The 18,640-nt window shown below is 39.1% G+C and overlaps 1 protein-coding gene and 1 long non-coding RNA gene across 2 annotated transcripts in view; one reads left to right on the forward strand and one right to left on the reverse strand.

Moving 5' to 3' along the window:
- Positions 1–18,640, forward strand: part of LOC129726463 (uncharacterized) — a 125,533-nt gene that overhangs the window by 40,367 nt on the left and 66,526 nt on the right. The window lies entirely within an intron of this gene.
- Positions 1–18,640, reverse strand: part of LOC129726443 (cadherin-related tumor suppressor) — a 254,093-nt gene that overhangs the window by 35,839 nt on the left and 199,614 nt on the right. The window contains exons 7-9 of the mRNA XM_055683139.1: positions 14,652–14,839; positions 14,154–14,570; positions 12,645–13,158 (exon numbers count right to left, since the gene is read on the reverse strand). Of these exons, the coding sequence (XP_055539114.1) occupies positions 12,645–13,158; positions 14,154–14,570; positions 14,652–14,839 (1,119 nt within the window). The remainder of the gene's footprint in view (positions 1–12,644; positions 13,159–14,153; positions 14,571–14,651; positions 14,840–18,640) is intronic.

An 18,640-nucleotide genomic window follows, 5' to 3' on the forward strand; every position in this document is an offset into this window, starting at 1 on the left:
CGATTTATTGACCAATTTACATAAGAAATGCTATATTTCAGGTTGTTAGTCTAACGGTGATTGTTTAGTGGAAATGTGGGTTCCGGTTTTTCCACGATTGGTGATGGTTTCTGTTGAAACCATTTCATTCCGTTAGTTGAATTACCACCATTTTCCATATGCACTCTTTCCATAGGGCGCTTTAGTTGTCCACGAGCATGAACCAAACTTCGCCTTAGTGGGCTCCAATTTGATTAATGTTTAGAGACGGTCTACTTCGTGCCGCGGAGAATTTTATTTGAGCAGAACTTCCTCCGAAGAACCTCAAGGAATTTCTCTGCTGATGTCGTCCTCGCTAGTTACCAGTGAGCTTTGGTACACGTACTCGTCAACGACATTACCGCTAATCTGAAACCGTGGTGAGAGGTTAACCTCTGGAGTCGTTTGTAGGCTTCTGTGCATCATAAGGATTACGAAAATATCCATATTGAGTTGTATTCGACAATTTTGGACTGTTTTCCAAAGAGAAGAAGTCGTCATCTTTGATTTCAAAATAGTATGCGGAGTTGATTTCTGGCCTCTGGGTATAATTCTGAATTCGAAATACCCATATTATGTGTGTAATCGGCTATTTTGGTCTGTTTTTCAGAAAACGGAAATCGTCATCTTAGAATTCATTATAGTCGCTGGGGTCGATTTTTGGCATCATCTCGATCATGTTAAGCTGTTTACTGGAAAAATTGGTTGAAATATGTGTTTTTTTTGAACGGAACCCCTCTCCTTCAGAGGAGGTAGGGGTGTCGTACCACCATAGGATTATTTCCTGCTACCAAAAGATTTTACATACAAAATTTGGTTTCATTTATTTGATTAGTTTCGAGTCGTTGAATGTAATAAACATAGTTGTGTTGGATTTTCGTCACATGGAGTAGAAATGGCGGTTACGTCATTTCGTATTCGTGAATTAATCACTTTAATTAATGGTTTGAGCTTTTGGAATGCACTTTTTATTCACTTTGTCGACCAGTGTTATAATATTTTGTTCAACCAACCTTGAAAATAAGGATTGGGTTTGGCAGTGGTGTAGCGTGACTGGACGACACCCAGGGCGGAAAATTTGGGTGTCATCCTCTAGGTTGCAGTAAAATAATCTTTCAGCCAATAGGAAAAAATATATTAATTTTCGTGTATGTCACCTCTTAAGGATGCCATGCATAATAATTGATAATTATTTTCGTGAATGTCACTTCTCTAAAGATGACCTGCATGAAAATGTACTCATGGGTATCACCCCTCGAATCTCTATGAAAATGAAACTTATTGCTTTTCAAATAACAAATTTATTACAAGAAGGAGATTTTTACGGTGTTGCTTCTATAGAATCAATAAAAATTTAGCGTGTACTGCCGGTAACCGCAAGTCAGTCCCATCTGTAAAAACATCAAATCGAGAAAACAGCTTCGAAAGATATTTTATTCACGCTCAGTTGTCACTTATTTACGATGAATTATTCTGACAATATTCATGCTAAAATATAGTTTACATACTAGCCTGCACTAATAACGTTGTAAAAACCACTGACTTGCGGTTACCGGCAGTGTAGTTGGAATAAATTTGTTACAAAAGGGGAAAATTTTCCGTTATTGCTTTCAAGGGGTCTTCAAGGGGAAATGCATGTAAACGCTCCGAGAAGCCATCTAACTGAAACCATAATAAACAGAAAGTAAAAATATATAATATTTTTTTTAGTTTAGGTTCAGCAAGCTCTCAGACAAACAGGAAAATCCGAAAAATTGAGCATCAGGAAAGGTTTAGAAGCTATTGCCAAAAATGTATACCAAAATAACCTTAAAACGTTTCTGAAAGCATACAATGGTTTATACTGAAAAACTTTCCTCAATTCCAGAAGAAGCCGTAAAGAAAAGAACTTTGGATATAACATGAAGGGACACTTTAAGGAAAAAACAAAAAATCTGAAAGCGCATCAAAGGCGAGAAAAATCGAAAATGAAATGGATTATAAATTTTACTCTAAATCCATTCAAACCTACTGTAAACAAAAAAAATCAAAATTTTGTGAAACAAAAGGAATTTATTTACTTCTCAAAAACAGTTGAAACCAGATTGATAAACTAGGCAATGGAATAGGCCAAAAAATTATTTGAATTCAGCCCAATGGTTGCAGGATGCTTCTAAATAAAAGAAAAGGCCTAAGCGGACATTGATTTCAAATTAAGCTAAAAGTGGTTTCCTTAGATGAATGAGACTAATGCAAAGCAAAGCCTTGGTGCTACATTCCGTATCGTAACTCGATCTTGTGTTTACTATACACAGACTTCGCAGCCGACTGTTAGATGTACAGGACAATTGCGGGGCTAGCGCTACGATCCTACTGACACTAACAGTCTCTCCCGAGCCGGAACTCGAACGAACGAAAACTGGCTTGTAAGGCCAGCAGCGTACCTCGTGACTAGCTGGGAGGCTGAGACTAATGACTTAATCCAAATTTAGCTCACAGCCTAGTTGAAGGTGCACCACAAAAAAAATCTCATTTTACTCACTATTTTTGAAAGGTTTTTATCAAGTGCTCCACATTTCTGCATTATCATTCAAAAATAAAACAAAGAGGCAACAATTAAAATGATTTCAAATTTATCTCATATATAGCTGACTACGACTTTTAAAGCCAGAATCTGTATATTTTTTATACTTTTTCATTTTATTTTTTTGAAAAGAAAAAAAACGCGGACATGTTCATTACCCCCTCTCCTATAACAAACGTAAACATTCGCGTACCCTCTACCCTTCACAAGTTGTCCACGTGGAATGTGGACGGCTCCGAAGGTAACAAGTAGAAATTTCGCGGGTAGTTATAACAAATTTGTTACAAAAGGGGAAAAAATCGTTTTTGCTTTCAAAGACAGGTTCAATCAATCACGATCATTGAATTAATACAAGCAACTTTAATTCAGGCGAATAACTTAAGTCGTTTTTTTAAAGGTATATATATATTAGGGTGGGGAAAAATGATCGATTTTCCAGAACCAAGTTTTTTTGGTTCCTTTTGGGGCCCCTAACAACCCTAAACTTACCGGAAGTCGATTGGTTTTGTCTCCGCTTGGCGCATTACATTTCAAATTTGTATGAAAATTCATATGGGAAAACCAACTTTTTTGCATTTACCTTTCTAGAGAGCTTAATAATGCTCTAATAATGCACTACGTTATGTTAAAGTATAATATTTTAGATGCCTAACAACTTTGCAGAAGACACTAAAGAGCTAGAATGTCTCTAAGAAGAGCTATAGCTGTTCAAAGTTGAGTATGTCGATTTAAATGCAGGAAATCTTGTTTTCTGCCAACATTACCAATCAGTAGGATTCCCATCAGAAGTAACCTGTCGTAACGAGTTTATACACTCAGCTGGGCCAAGCAAATAAATTTAGGTCAATATTCTAGGCGTAAATAAAATCTACAACGTGTTTCAGAGGTTACTTCTGATGAAATCTGACTGACGCCGGTACACTGGCAGTGTTGGCAGAAAAAATGATTTGTAACATAAATATCGACATACTCAACTTTGAACAGCTCTAGTTTTTTTTGGCACATCCTAGCTCTTTAGTGTCTTCGGCCAAGTTATTGGGCATCAAAAAACCTACCATTTGAAGTCATGAAACCTATGGCTTGAGCCATTTCGAGCTCTTTAGAGAAAAAAATGCAAAATAGTTGGTTTTTCAATACAAATCTCCATATAAATTTAAAATGCAATGCGCCAAGCGGAGACAAAACCAATCGACTTCCAATAAATTCAGAATTGTTTGGGGCCCCAAATAGAACAAAAAAAAACTTGGTTCTGGCTTTCTGCTATCAGGTTTTGTTTTTTCCATATAACGATTCCCCACCCTAATATATATATATATATATATATATATATATATATATATATATATATATATATATATATATATATATATATATATATATATATATATATATATATATATATATATATATATATATATATATATATATATATATATATATATATATATATATATATATATATATATATATATATATATATATATATATATATATATATATATATATATATATATATATATATATATATATATATATATATATATATATATATATATATATATATATATATATATATATATATATATATATATATATATATATTAGGGTGGGGAATCGTTATATGGAAAAAACAAAACCTGATAGCAGAAAGCCAGAACCAAGTTTTTTTTTGTTCTATTTGGGGCCCCAAACAATTCTGAATTTATTGGAAGTCGATTGGTTTTGTCTCCGCTTGGCGCATTGCATTTTAAATTTATATGGAGATTTGTATTGAAAAACCAACTATTTTGCATTTTTTTCTCTAAAGAGCTCGAAATGGCTCAAGCCATAGGTTTCATGACTTCAAATGGTAGGTTTTTTGATGCCCAATAACTTGGCCGAAGACACTAAAGAGCTAGGATGTGCCAAAAAAAACTAGAGCTGTTCAAAGTTGAGTATGTCGATATTTATGTTACAAATCATTTTTTCTGCCAACACTGCCAGTGTACCGGCGTCAGTCAGATTTCATCAGAAGTAACCTCTGAAACACGTTGTAGATTTTATTTACGCCTAGAATATTGACCTAAATTTATTTGCTTGGCCCAGCTGAGTGTATAAACTCGTTACGACAGGTTACTTCTGATGGGAATCCTACTGATTGGTAATGTTGGCAGAAAACAAGATTTCCTGCATTTAAATCGACATACTCAACTTTGAACAGCTATAGCTCTTCTTAGAGACATTCTAGCTCTTTAGTGTCTTCTGCAAAGTTGTTAGGCATCTAAAATATTATACTTTAACATAACGTAGTGCATTATTAGAGCATTATTAAGCTCTCTAGAAAGGTAAATGCAAAAAAGTTGGTTTTCCCATATGAATTTTCATACAAATTTGAAATGTAATGCGCCAAGCGGAGACAAAACCAATCGACTTCCGGTAAGTTTAGGGTTGTTAGGGGCCCCAAAAGGAACCAAAAAAACTTGGTTCTGGAAAATCGATCATTTTTCCCCACCCTAATATATATATACCTTTAAAAAAACGACTTAAGTTATTCGCCTGAATTAAAGTTGCTTGTATTAATTCAATGATCGTGATTGATTGAACCTGTCTTTGAAAGCAAAAACGATTTTTTCCCCTTTTGTAACAAATTTGTTATAACTACCCGCGAAATTTCTACTTGTTACCTTCGGAGCCGTCCACATTCCACGTGGACAACTTGTGAAGGGTAGAGGGTACGCGAATGTTTACGTTTGTTATAGGAGAGGGGGTAATGAACATGTCCGCGTTTTTTTTCTTTTCAAAAAAATAAAATGAAAAAGTATAAAAAATATACAGATTCTGGCTTTAAAAGTCGTAGTCAGCTATATATGAGATAAATTTGAAATCATTTTAATTGTTGCCTCTTTGTTTTATTTTTGAATGATAATGCAGAAATGTGGAGCACTTGATAAAAACCTTTCAAAAATAGTGAGTAAAATGAGATTTTTTTTGTGGTGCACCTTCAACTAGGCTGTGAGCTAAATTTGGATTAAGTCATTAGTCTCAGCCTCCCAGCTAGTCACGAGGTACGCTGCTGGCCTTACAAGCCAGTTTTCGTTCGTTCGAGTTCCGGCTCGGGAGAGACTGTTAGTGTCAGTAGGATCGTAGCGCTAGCCCCGCAATTGTCCTGTACATCTAACAGTCGGCTGCGAAGTCTGTGTATAGTAAACACAAGATCGAGTTACGATACGGAATGTAGCACCAAGGCTTTGCTTTGCATTAGTCTCATTCATCTAAGGAAACCACTTTTAGCTTAATTTGAAATCAATGTCCGCTTAGGCCTTTTCTTTTATTTAGAAGCATCCTGCAACCATTGGGCTGAATTCAAATAATTTTTTGGCCTATTCCATTGCCTAGTTTATCAATCTGGTTTCAACTGTTTTTGAGAAGTAAATAAATTCCTTTTGTTTCACAAAATTTTGATTTTTTTTGTTTACAGTAGGTTTGAATGGATTTAGAGTAAAATTTATAATCCATTTCATTTTCGATTTTTCTCGCCTTTGATGCGCTTTCAGATTTTTTGTTTTTTCCTTAAAGTGTCCCTTCATGTTATATCCAAAGTTCTTTTCTTTACGGCTTCTTCTGGAATTGAGGAAAGTTTTTCAGTATAAACCATTGTATGCTTTCAGAAACGTTTTAAGGTTATTTTGGTATACATTTTTGGCAATAGCTTCTAAACCTTTCCTGATGCTCAATTTTTCGGATTTTCCTGTTTGTCTGAGAGCTTGCTGAACCTAAACTAAAAAAAATATTATATATTTTTACTTTCTGTTTATTATGGTTTCAGTTAGATGGCTTTTAGGAGCGTTTACATGCATTTCCCCTTGAAGACCCCTTGAAAGCAATAACGGAAAATTTTCCCCTTTTGTAACAAATTTATTCCAACTACACTGCCGGTAACCGCAAGTCAGTGGTTTTTACAACGTTATTAGTGCAGGCTAGTATGTAAACTATATTTTAGCATGAATATTGTCAGAATAATTCATCGTAAATAAGTGACAACTGAGCGTGAATAAAATATCTTTCGAAGCTGTTTTCTCGATTTGATGTTTTTACAGATGGGACTGACTTGCGGTTACCGGCAGTACACGCTAAATTTTTATTGATTCTATAGAAGCAACACCGTAAAAATCTCCTTCTTGTAATAAATTTGTTATTTGAAAAGCAATAAGTTTCATTTTCATAGAGATTCGAGGGGTGATACCCATGAGTACATTTTCATGCAGGTCATCTTTAGAGAAGTGACATTCACGAAAATAATTATCAATTATTATGCATGGCATCCTTAAGAGGTGACATACACGAAAATTAAATATATTTTTTCCTATTGGCTGAAAGATTATTTTACTGCAACCTAGAGGATGACACCCAAATTTTCCGCCCTGGGTGTCGTCCAGTCACGCTACACCACTGCCAAACCCAATCCTTATTTTCAAGGTTGGTTGAACAAAATATTATAACACTGGTCGACAAAGTGAATAAAAAGTGCATTCCAAAAGCTCAAACCATTAATTAAAGTGATTAATTCACGAATACGAAATGACGTAACCGCCATTTCTACTCCATGTGACGAAAATCCAACACAACTATGTTTATTACATTCAACGACTCGAAAACTAATCAAATAAATGAAACCAAATTTTGTATGTAAAATCTTTTGGTAGCAGGAAATAATCCTATGGTGGTACGACACCCCTACCTCCTCTGAAGGAGAGGGGTTCCGTTCAAAAAAAACACATATTTCAACCAATTTTTCCAGTAAACAGCTTAACATGATCGAGATGATGCCAAAAATCGACCCCAGCGACTATAATGAATTCTAAGATGACGATTTCCGTTTTCTGAAAAACAGACCAAAATAGCCGATTACCACACATAATATGGGTATTTCGAATTCAGAATTATACCCAGAGGCCAGAAATCAACTCCGCATACTATTTTGAAATCAAAGATGACGACTTCTTCTCTTTGGAAAACAGTCCAAAATTGTCGAATACAACTCAATATGGATATTTTCGTAATCCTTATGATGCACAGAAGCCTACAAACGACTCCAGAGGTTAACCTCTCACCACGGTTTCAGATTAGCGGTAATGTCGTTGACGAGTACGTGTACCAAAGCTCACTGGTAACTAGCGAGGACGACATCAGCAGAGAAATTCCTTGAGGTTCTTCGGAGGAAGTTCTGCTCAAATAAAATTCTCCGCGGCACGAAGTAGACCGTCTCTAAACATTAATCAAATTGGAGCCCACTAAGGCGAAGTTTGGTTCATGCTCGTGGACAACTAAAGCGCCCTATGGAAAGAGTGCATATGGAAAATGGTGGTAATTCAACTAACGGAATGAAATGGTTTCAACAGAAACCATCACCAATCGTGGAAAAACCGGAACCCACATTTCCACTAAACAATCACCGTTAGACTAACAACCTGAAATATAGCATTTCTTATGTAAAATTGGTCAATAAATCGATTGGTGATGGTTTTATTTTATGCAGGGCATGGAAAATGGTCTATTTTGCCCCTCTTCACCATATTTTTGCGTATTTCTGGAAATATAGACCCTTTCCCGTGCCCTGCACAGGATGAAACTATCACCAATCGATTTATTGACCAATTTTACATAAGAAATGCTATATTACAAGTTGCCAGGCCAGCGGCTTCTAATTAGTGGGAATTTGGGTTCATTTTTTCCCAGTGTGCACTGGTTTGATGTGTTGTTAACTATCGTGTTTTTTACCGATTTGATTAAAATTTGACGTAGAAGTATATACATTGGTGTTTTACAGTTTCGGGAGGTCCATTCTTCTCTGAACAAAAACAAAGAAGTACTCTGTTTTGGTTTGCGCGCAGTTCTATTGTAAAATCTCAATTGGAGAAGTCATCGACAAAGTTTACCAATGTTTTCGCTCAAGAGATCACGATCCTTGAAATGGATTCGCATTGATATTGTATAAACAAGAGGCATGTAGAAAGCCTCAGATTCACAGCTGTGTATAAACGGCGATGATTCGTAATTACAGCAATTGATGAATTTTCGCAGAAGATCATAGAAGGCTGGGACCAAGAACGGAGCTGATAAAGTCGAACGTCGAATTTGTCTCGTCTTTTTCGTTTGTGAAGGGGAACTGCACCATTATTCATCTCATTAAACCGATATTCACGAAGAATGCACGGATTAAACAAAAAATTTTCACGAAATCATTGAACAATTAAACAAAATACGTGCTCTTATGGAATCGTTCAGCATTGTCTATTTAGTAAACTTAGCTAGATTTATCCTGAATTTTGTGAAGCAAACCATTTTCCACAACGCTTCTATATCCATCTCAAAACTTGAATCACTGCTCATTTATTCATCTCACGACGCCCCCTCATTCATCACACTGTTAATCATGAATGAATCACATTACCATGAATGAACGTAGCCGCAGCCCTTCGTAATAGGTTACCTAGATATCCGCTGTACTTGTTTACGTGCAAAATTGGTATCCTAGGTAACCACTGCAGTGCTCTCGATTTATGTGAATTATGTCGGAATAATTTAACATTTCCAGTATGATTTTTTCGTGTTAACAGAAACTGATTTGGCAACTTTTGATTTTCTTCAACGCAGTGAAAATACATACAGTTGAAATTTAGGAATTGTAGGAATTCAGCTCATATATTTCTGCTAATTCAAGCTTGTTTTTGGAAATTTTAGGTGAACATTTCAAAGATTAAAGTATTCTTAGTGTAGTGAGTGATTTTGTTTAGTTTACATTAAAATAAAAAATGGTCCGCTAGAGATGCCCGACTATAATATTAAATTTAAAGCTTTTAAGTGAGTTTTTGAGGACTCTATTTTACTGCCGGTACCCGGATAACTGTCCCATAATGCAAAACAACATGTTGAGAAAACGGCGATTTATTATTTTCCGCGAATTTTCGGATTTCCAGCAATTACATCCAGAACCAATGACCATAACAGTTTCATGGCACTACAAGTTTATCGTTGAGAACAAAAACCATGGATGGAATTGGTTTCACGTTGTATAACTTGAAAAAAAAAAGACAAAATGGGACAAAATATGCGGGTACATTTCAAATGTTCTCCATCACATATAAATTCAACCAGCAACCGGCAGTATCATTGGCAACGTAAATTGTACAACAGAAAAACAACATTAGTCTAGTTAATTAAATGACATACTTCTATATGCCTAAAATAATCCGATATACACTAATCTGGAGCAAAATTATATGTTTGCAGTTTGTACCACTATGCAGTGGGACTGTGATGCGAGTACTTTCAATATGGGAGAAAAACAACTTGGTACTGTTTCCATGTTTTTCTATACAAAAGTATCAATTTTAATTTTTTCCCAGAAATATGATAACAATTAGGTTGATTCCCGATGATAACTCAAAAGTGACCAAAATCAGTATGGGACAGTTATGCGGGTACCGGCAGTTTATGAGAAATATAAAGTGAACTAAGAAGAAACCATCCCATGGGTTAGCAGATTGGTTTAGTTAGAAAATCTACGTTTTTTTCCTGTTTTCAATTGTGTTTTCATGTTTCATGATGGGATGAGATAAATAATGGAGCAGTTCCCCTATTTTCGCTAAACTTTTTCAGGGAGAAAGTACTGATCTGTGCTAATTGATCCTTGCTCAGTCTCAAGCGCAGAGCTCGAAGGTTGACTCCAGCTGCTATTCCGTTACTGGCTTGAGCAGTATACAACTCTAATCTAAACTAGTATTCTCCATGATGTATAAAGACATGGTGTAACGGTATGTCAAAAGCAGAATCGGCCATATTGGAAAAAAAATTGCCAGCGACTAGGTTTGTTTATAAACAACTGAGGCATAAAAATTATCGCATCTCATAATGTATCATTTGGATGCGTTTAAATTATAAAAATGACAATGCTACATACCTTGCTACCAATATTAATAAATTTAAGAAACAATTTCCAAATTAAAACACCTGAATTTGCGGTATTCAATTGCCTTGTTCGTAAGGATATATCAACAAACACAAAAAAAGTTATTCGCTGTTACATAGTGATGCTTCATCTCCAACCCTCCAAAGTGAAAAACCTAAATTAATCCACCTAGTGGTGCAGAAACCTCTGCTATACTGTCTATTACTATACGCTTATCACCTCAAATGTATATCGATTTAAGAATACCGAATTCAATAATAAATAAAATGATTTTAAAAGATAGTATTCCAGAGGGTGAACAAAATACGATCATAGAATCACTGGAGTATGTATGAGAGTATTATTTTTTCGCTCACAAGCCAATTTTTCGAATGTCGGCTAGAAGAAACTTGAAATCTTTTGAAATAATCGAGCTGTCGGAAACGGTAATAAATAAAAATGATGCAGATTTCATACTAAAACCACAGAGAACAGACGAAATTGATCAGTTCGTCGATCTAAGTCGATTGGTGTATAACACATGGCTCTCTGTGCCATTAATTTTGCCTTAAATGTTGAATGTCGCATATAAAAAGTACTCTTTGATCAATAATTTAATATCTAAGCCGTTAATCAAAAATCCACTCGGTAGCATTCTGGGGGAGCACAGCAGCTTTCGTTTGCGTATAAGATCCTCAAAATCAGATATTGCGTTCTGTAAGAAAGGTGAGTTACTATTTTGCGGCACATACATACAGACAACATGCATACACACACACACATACACACGAACAGACATTGCTCAGTTCGTCGAGCTGAGTCGAATGGTATATACGGTTCGGCCCTCCGGACCTTGGATCTATTTTGCGTTTTTCGACCGATTTTATAACCTTTGTTTAGTATAACAAAGGTAAAACGCTTCCTCACCCCGCGCCAACTTTCTGGTCAAACCGTTACACCATGTTCTACTCATCATTCTCTCAATTATGAGATACGAATTGGAGAGATAATTCAAATTATGATTAATATCAAACATTAATAAATTCAACTATACTAAAAATGTGACAAAAATAGAAAAAAAGTTGTGGATAAAATTATAAATAAAACTATTGACATTGTCATCGATAAAATTATCGCTCGATAATTTAAGATAAAGTCAAATTAATAAAGTTAAATCTCTGTTAATCGACATACATTAGTTCAAGGTGAAACATTTCGCAAACAAAACGCAAAGCATTTGAGAAACGAATCTGTTCGCAGCCAATTGCTTCCTCTGCTTGTGCTTTTGTTGCGACTTACAGCCGCACAAACTTGGTGACGTTTAGTAGCAACGTTTTCCAATATGCTTGTAAAGGATATAATTTTCTCAATACAAAACTAATTGTGTTTATGTTCGTTAACTGCAGCGTTGAGTGCACCGTCAAACTTTGTTGTTTTGTTTCTGTGCCTTCGTTAACCGCATTGCTGTCGAACTACCCATCTCCCCAATCCCCCAATTTCGCACCCTACTTTTTGTGGATTGGTGTGGATAGGCACACCACTGCTGGTAGTAGCAAAACGTGCAGTTTTAGTCACTCGAGGCATTTCCGCCCGATTTCGACTGCAGACCCCCTTACTTCCCTCAGACTCCCGCAAATACAAACCGCACGAACTTGCGAGGTTTTGCGCATGTGCGGATGCGAATTGAACGAAACCCGGTTGGTTGAGAGAGAGAGAGAGAGAGAGAGAAGTTATCGAAAAGTGCTTACATCTTGCGTTGCGTGGTTGCCTGTACGGGGCCAATTTAAAGTGGCTCGCCAGGCTGGCATGATGGGGAATAGCAAAGCCCCGCTTAAGTGTAACTGAAGGCCAAAAGTGTTTACGTTCATTAACGACGTTTCGCCTGTGTGTAGTTCGTATTTCGCTAATTTCGATCGCCAGCCAGGGTTGTAGTAGCACGACGGATATAAGAGGGGAGAAGCGAAGCTCGCAGATATGTAGGCCGGTGAAAGGTCCTTCTACCCTGGGACAACAGACGGCTTTTTCGTGGGCCGTCATGCAAAGTTCTGTCGTATCCCGGACTGAATGAAAGAAACCAAACCATGGGCTCCCAGAGGGTAAAAAAAGTCAGGAAAAAAAAGGATTGCAATCACTTACCGGTGTCCATTGCCACTAGAGTCAGAATGTATTCGGCTTGCATTTCACGATCGAGTGCCCGCAGCAGTGAGATTTCACCGCTGGATGCGTTGATTTTAAAAAAGTCCGTATCGCCCTCCTTGAGGAAGTAGCGAACCTGCGAGTTGAACGGTGGCGTATCGGCGTCGTAGGCCTTCACCGTGATGACGTAGCCACCGTTCGGCGGAATCACGTTTTCCATCACGTAGGCCAGGTAGGGTGAGTCCAGAAAGGTCGGCGGATTATCGTTAATGTCCGTGATGGTGATGGACAGTTTGGCGGTGTCGAAGCGAACCTCACCGTTCTCCGTGTCGCTGGCAGAGTCCTCAGCCCGGACTGTTACCGTGTAGTGCGACTTTCGCTCGTAGTTCAAATTCTTGGCCACCCGAACTATGCCGCTGTCCTCGCTGATGGTGAAGTCTCGATTGTCGTCGCCGGCCGCAATCGAGAAACGGACCCGTCCATTAGCGCCTTCGTCGATATCGGTTGCGGAAACCTGCATGCCATCCGCCAGGTTGTTTCGTGCGTGACAGCAGCAAAAAAAAACCGCAAAATGGCAAACGTAGAAGAGAGAAGAAGAAAAAAATGGAACATTTTAAAATCTTTCCTGAATCGATTGGCTCTATGATGGCTGCAGTGCAGCCGTCCGAGAGGGGTAAATCCGCTGCAAATGCTGGCGAATTATAATAGTTAATTAGTCATCGTCTGCGGATGTGTGTACGGCGCTTGATTGGCGAGACGATTTAAGAAGTGTTCGGCAGGCCGAACAGCCAGCCTACCGTACTGTGGTGCGGTTTAACGTTTTCGTGTATCAATTTTTGCTTCAAGACGAGGACAAAATCAAGCCCAGAGCAAAAGCCGAGCCGGGATGGCCGCTTAATCACAAAGTTTAACGAAGCAAATGCGAAAAGAAGTCGATTATCGGGCGAAACATGAATAATTTATTAGTTATAGATAAACGATTTTAAGTGAATAATGAGCAGCGCAATGTTAGCGCTCATTTGCACGCAGTTTGCAGCAATCCCTAAGTGAGAGCCGTCGTCGTGGGCTGAAGTGTAGATAATTGTAGGACAATCAACGCCGCCGCCGCGCTTGTGGCACTGTTGAGTGGTGCAACATGTGATGATGTTATGGACAGAAATTGTGTTGAGTACCTTTTCAATGAATTTTTCCTAAACTTGTTACAAAATAGCTAAGGAATTGAAGCACGACAATAAGAGTAAGGGCGGAAAGATAATCGGTTAATCATGACACCCGAAATACGTATACCGGTTTATTCGCAAAAAAAAATAAAGGAATTTCGTGATGCTCGAAGCTCTGAACAGCGAAAACGTTTTAAGTTGCACTTCGCGCAACCACGGTAACCTCCTGCGAGAAGATTCGAGATCAAAGAACAAATTTTAAATGCTTTTCCTGCAGTATCGTCAACTTTTATCTTTCGGCAGCAGTCATGCAGATAATGGCGTACACCCGGGGGACAACACTACTTACCTGCAGCACGCTGGCCCCGATGCTGGCGTTTTCCGCGATAGCCGCACTGTACTGTTTCGGGTCGAAGATCGGGCTGTTGTCGTTCTCGTCCAGCACGTGTATCAGTATTCGGGAATGGCTGGACTTTGGCGGTTCACCGCGATCCTTAGCGATCACCGTCAGTTCATAGCTGGCCTTGGTTTCCCGATCGAGCCGACCGGATACACGCAGTAATCCGTCCGCCGATCCGATCGTGAACGGTGTCTGCACGCTCGGGTCCAGCTGATACTCGACATATCCGTTGCGACCTTCGTCCCGATCGACCGCCTTGATGGCCATAATGACGGTGTTGGCCGGAATGTTCTCTGCCACGCTGGTTTCGTTCGGGGTCACGAACTCCGGCGCAAGGTCGTTCACGTCCTTCAGGACGATTGTAACCTGAGGAATGGAGGGGTGAAAAAAAAACATACATAATATGCGTTCCGGTTAAATTGAATGCCGGCGGGGTTTCGGCATTACCTGTACGGTGGACGATAGCCGCATCTCCGGCTCCTTGGCACAATCCCGTGCCGTTACGATCAGATTATAGTTCGCCCTAGTCTCCCGATCGAGAGCCAGACGGGTGCGAATCGTTCCGTTGCTCAGAATCTGAAAGTCTCCGTTCTCATCGCCGGTCGTAATGCTATACTCGATGCGTCCATTAACTCCTGCAAGGAAAAATACGAAACAAGATGTATACGTTAGCTTCTCCTCGGAACTTGCTGATTTTTAGTGCCACCAGGAGACGTGATTCTGTCGAAGCGATAAATACAAGGTTCGTCACTTATTGTATTCAAATCTCCTGGGGCTCACTAGCGAAACGGAGTATGCGAAAGAAAATTCAAGATGACAGCCGAAGCTCATATGATTGATGGGCAAGAAGCGTGGTTTGACCGGAGGGGTTAGAGTGGTGACGGAAAAGGAAACGAGACGAGAAGTCGCACTCACAGAAGTAGAGATTCGAAGTAAAACATGTTGGAACAGTCAATGAACATGTCTCTTAACTGACTACGACAAAACGATTCACGGTGATATGTGTAACGTGTCGCGGTTTCTCCCTGTGCGTTCCACGGTGGGAAACAAACAGAGGAAACTTTCCCCCAACGATCGCCAGTTGATAGTGTCGCAGAAACATTGGTCAGCGGATGGTTACATCTCTCCCACAGTGCCAGCCGAGCGACGAGCATTGACTCGATCTCGATCGACAATTCTTCGCGCTGTGCTTCGCTTCGGCGCTGTCCGAACCGAAGCGAGGATTGATCATTTGCGCGAACGGATGGACGGGACTGCCATTGCTGTACACAAACAATAATTCGAGTAGCCGGTTGTACAGCATATTACACCTTAACAGAACAGAACTCATGGTGCAGTATAAATTTATTTAATTTTTTATTAGCCGTCGGTTGGTTGTTGGTTTCTTTTGTGCACCAACCGTCGTCGGTTGCGCGCCGATCGATCGGTATGTTTTCAACCTGCTTCTAAATACAACTTAATTAATATTCAAAAAGAGTCCACCATTTGCTCCACCAGTGTCTGGCCACCGTCACCGCCGCCGCATCGCGGTAAGGATTTTTGTCTGCGTTCCACCCGTCCGTCGGCCGTGGGTTTCTGGTTTATTCCATACTTGTTTACTACAACATACTTGATCCCTTTGTGCTTGGCGGGACGCAAAGCCCAATCTTCTTAATCTTCCCTGCTACGTACTCTACTAATGTCCATCGATATACTGGGTGTCGAAAACAGGTAGACTTCCTTTTCCTCTTTTTTTTTCAGCGGGCCTCGGATCAGGCGGCGCAAATGGTCTACTAATTGGCCTTCCAAATATGTTTGCTTTTTGGATGCTACCCCTCGTGAATCATCGTCTTTGGCTCGATTGGTTTCGCTTAATTATTATAATTTTCAGATTATTAGTTTTGCTAGTGGTTCGAAAAATTAGCGCAGAGGCTGCTTTTTTTTCTTCCCGGGGCCTGGGAAATAGTGCGGTTTTGGAATTGCTGCCCGATTTGTGTGATCTTGATTTATCGAACTGCTGGCGTGATTAAAGTATTTGGTGTCGCTAGTGTGGATGGCTTTTCTCCCACTCTCCCGCCCAAAAAATCGCAAAAAACTAGATAGAGAGATTTGCGCAATCCTGAAATATTGCTTTCTATCGGTCGCGTTCGCGCTGCCGGAAATTTCTATTTCGAGTTCAAAGTCGTGATCACTGACTTTGGGCTTTTACTTTTTGTTAGTTTTTAACAGTGTGCTGTTTTTTGATCTTATAATGCATTGGAATAGCCAAATGCTTGTGGTTTTTCTATTCTAATTTAAAGTGGAAAGTATTATTAATTACTTTGTTCTAATTTATTACGGAAAGTAGGAAACTTAATTTTGTCTGCTTTTTTTTAAATAATTTTCATAAACAATATTTAGGTTTGATAGTGAAATATTTTTTTCCCCGTTTTGAAAACCCCGTTTTCAAGCAACCAACACTATAGCTTATCAATATTCTTCTGTAGAGCGCAGCAATCGAGGTGAGTCTTTGCGATGCAATATTTTTTTAAATCGTCGGCGTACAGCAAATAATCAGATTTTAAACGAAAGCAAATATGAGCGGACCTAGAACGCTACCTTGTGGAACACAAGATGCGATGACGAAGATGCGAGAAGGCGATCCGTTGGCGCTGACAAGAGCATTTCGCTCTGTCAGATAGGAGCGCAGCCGATCCGTAATCTAGCATGGAAAGCTCAAATAATCGAGTTTAGCTATGGTACTTTGCCGCACGCTTTTGCGACGTCGAAAAATATGGCATCGATCTTTTGCTTGTCCCGATTTCAGTTGTTTGTTGATGTTGATTTGATGGAGACCAGAAGCAATAAATCGATTCAACTAGTACAATTTCCTGTCCAGAGGGAGCGAAATCGTTTATTTGCAGACACTTTTTAGCAAGGCTTTACATACACTTATCTCACAGATGGTCTCGAGGTACGATGCTGGCCCAACAAGCCAGTCGTCGTGGGTTCGAGTCTCGGCTCGGGAGAGACTGTTAGTGTCAGTAGGATCGTAGCGCTAGCCCCGCATTTGTCCTGTGCACTAAACAGTCGGCTGCGAAGTCTGTGTATAAATAAACAGTAGGTCAAGTTCCGAATCGGAATGTAGCACCAAGGCTTTGCTTTTTTTACATACACTCTCCGACACTTCAGGGGATATTTTAGTTAGGTATACTTAGAAGATGTCAACCGGGCTCACTGCAGGTCCTCCAAGTTTGGTACTTGCCTGTTGACCAGTCCCGCGGAAAATATACGTAGGCTGTCTCACTGGGTCCGTTGCATCCTTATCACGAGAACGTTTAGATGTGTTGCGAACCCTGAATTGGAACTTTAGCTCTTCAACTACAGTCTGATAAGTATCCTTCAGTTCCAACATGGCAGCGTTAGTAGAAGACGTTGCATTTTTAAAACGAGCGTTTTTCATTGAATCGCAACATCTTTTGCAGAGCCAGAAGGTAGCACAATTGCCGCAAATATCCTTGTAGATTGACTCCGATCAGTGAGCATTAGGGTGGGGTAAAGTGATCGATTTTCCAGAACTAAGTTTTTTTGGTTCCTTTTGGGGCCCCAAACAACCCTAAACATACTGGAAGTCGATTGGTTTTATCTCCGCTTAGCGCATTACACTTCAAATTTGTATGAAAATTTGTATGGGAAAACCTACTTTTTTGCATTTACCTTTCTAGAGAGCTCAATAATGCTCCAATAATGCACTACATTACGTTAAAGTATAGTATTTTAAAAGCCTAACAAATTTGCAGAAGACACTGGAGCAGTGGCGTAGCTTTGGTTTGGTGGGCCTGGTGCGGCAACAAAAATGTGGGCCCCCAACGAAAATGACTGGGCAGTTTTTTCTTTCATAAAAGGAATTGAGACAAACAAGAAATTTAGGTTTTTCTACTTATTTATTCCGTTGTCCCCAAAATAAAAAATTAGGTAAATTTAGATACTCACTTTCCGAGCCTTTTAGTTGTCAACATCAGAAGTTACAGATTCAAAATCAATGGAATCAGTGATATCACGTTCGATTGATAAAATGGCAAGGTTTGTTAATCTCAAGTTACTCATCGTTGACCTCAAATTGTCCTTGATCAACTTCAACTTAGAGAAACTTGATCAACTTTAACTTAGAGCCAACTGTTTTCAAGTACATATAGTCACGTGCGAACACAGATTATTTCCCTCGCTCTGTTTCATGTTTTCAAGTTAGCCACACAGCAATACAGATAGACAGCGTTTTCCAGACTTGGTTAAAGTACCGCTTCGGACCGCTCGGTGACAACGCCGAATTAAAAACACACAGCACCACGAGCGTATTATCTTCTTATGCGTCATTCGTAGCAAGCACCAGCTCGGCGCAAGAGCTACAGAAGCTACGAATGCAGTGCGGTAACCTTGTGTTTGTCACCGGTAGGCACTTAGAGCGTTTTTTCTTTTTC

This window comes from Wyeomyia smithii, chromosome 3 (genome assembly GCF_029784165.1).
Source record: "Wyeomyia smithii strain HCP4-BCI-WySm-NY-G18 chromosome 3, ASM2978416v1, whole genome shotgun sequence".
Classification (NCBI taxonomy): domain Eukaryota; kingdom Metazoa; phylum Arthropoda; class Insecta; order Diptera; family Culicidae; genus Wyeomyia; species Wyeomyia smithii.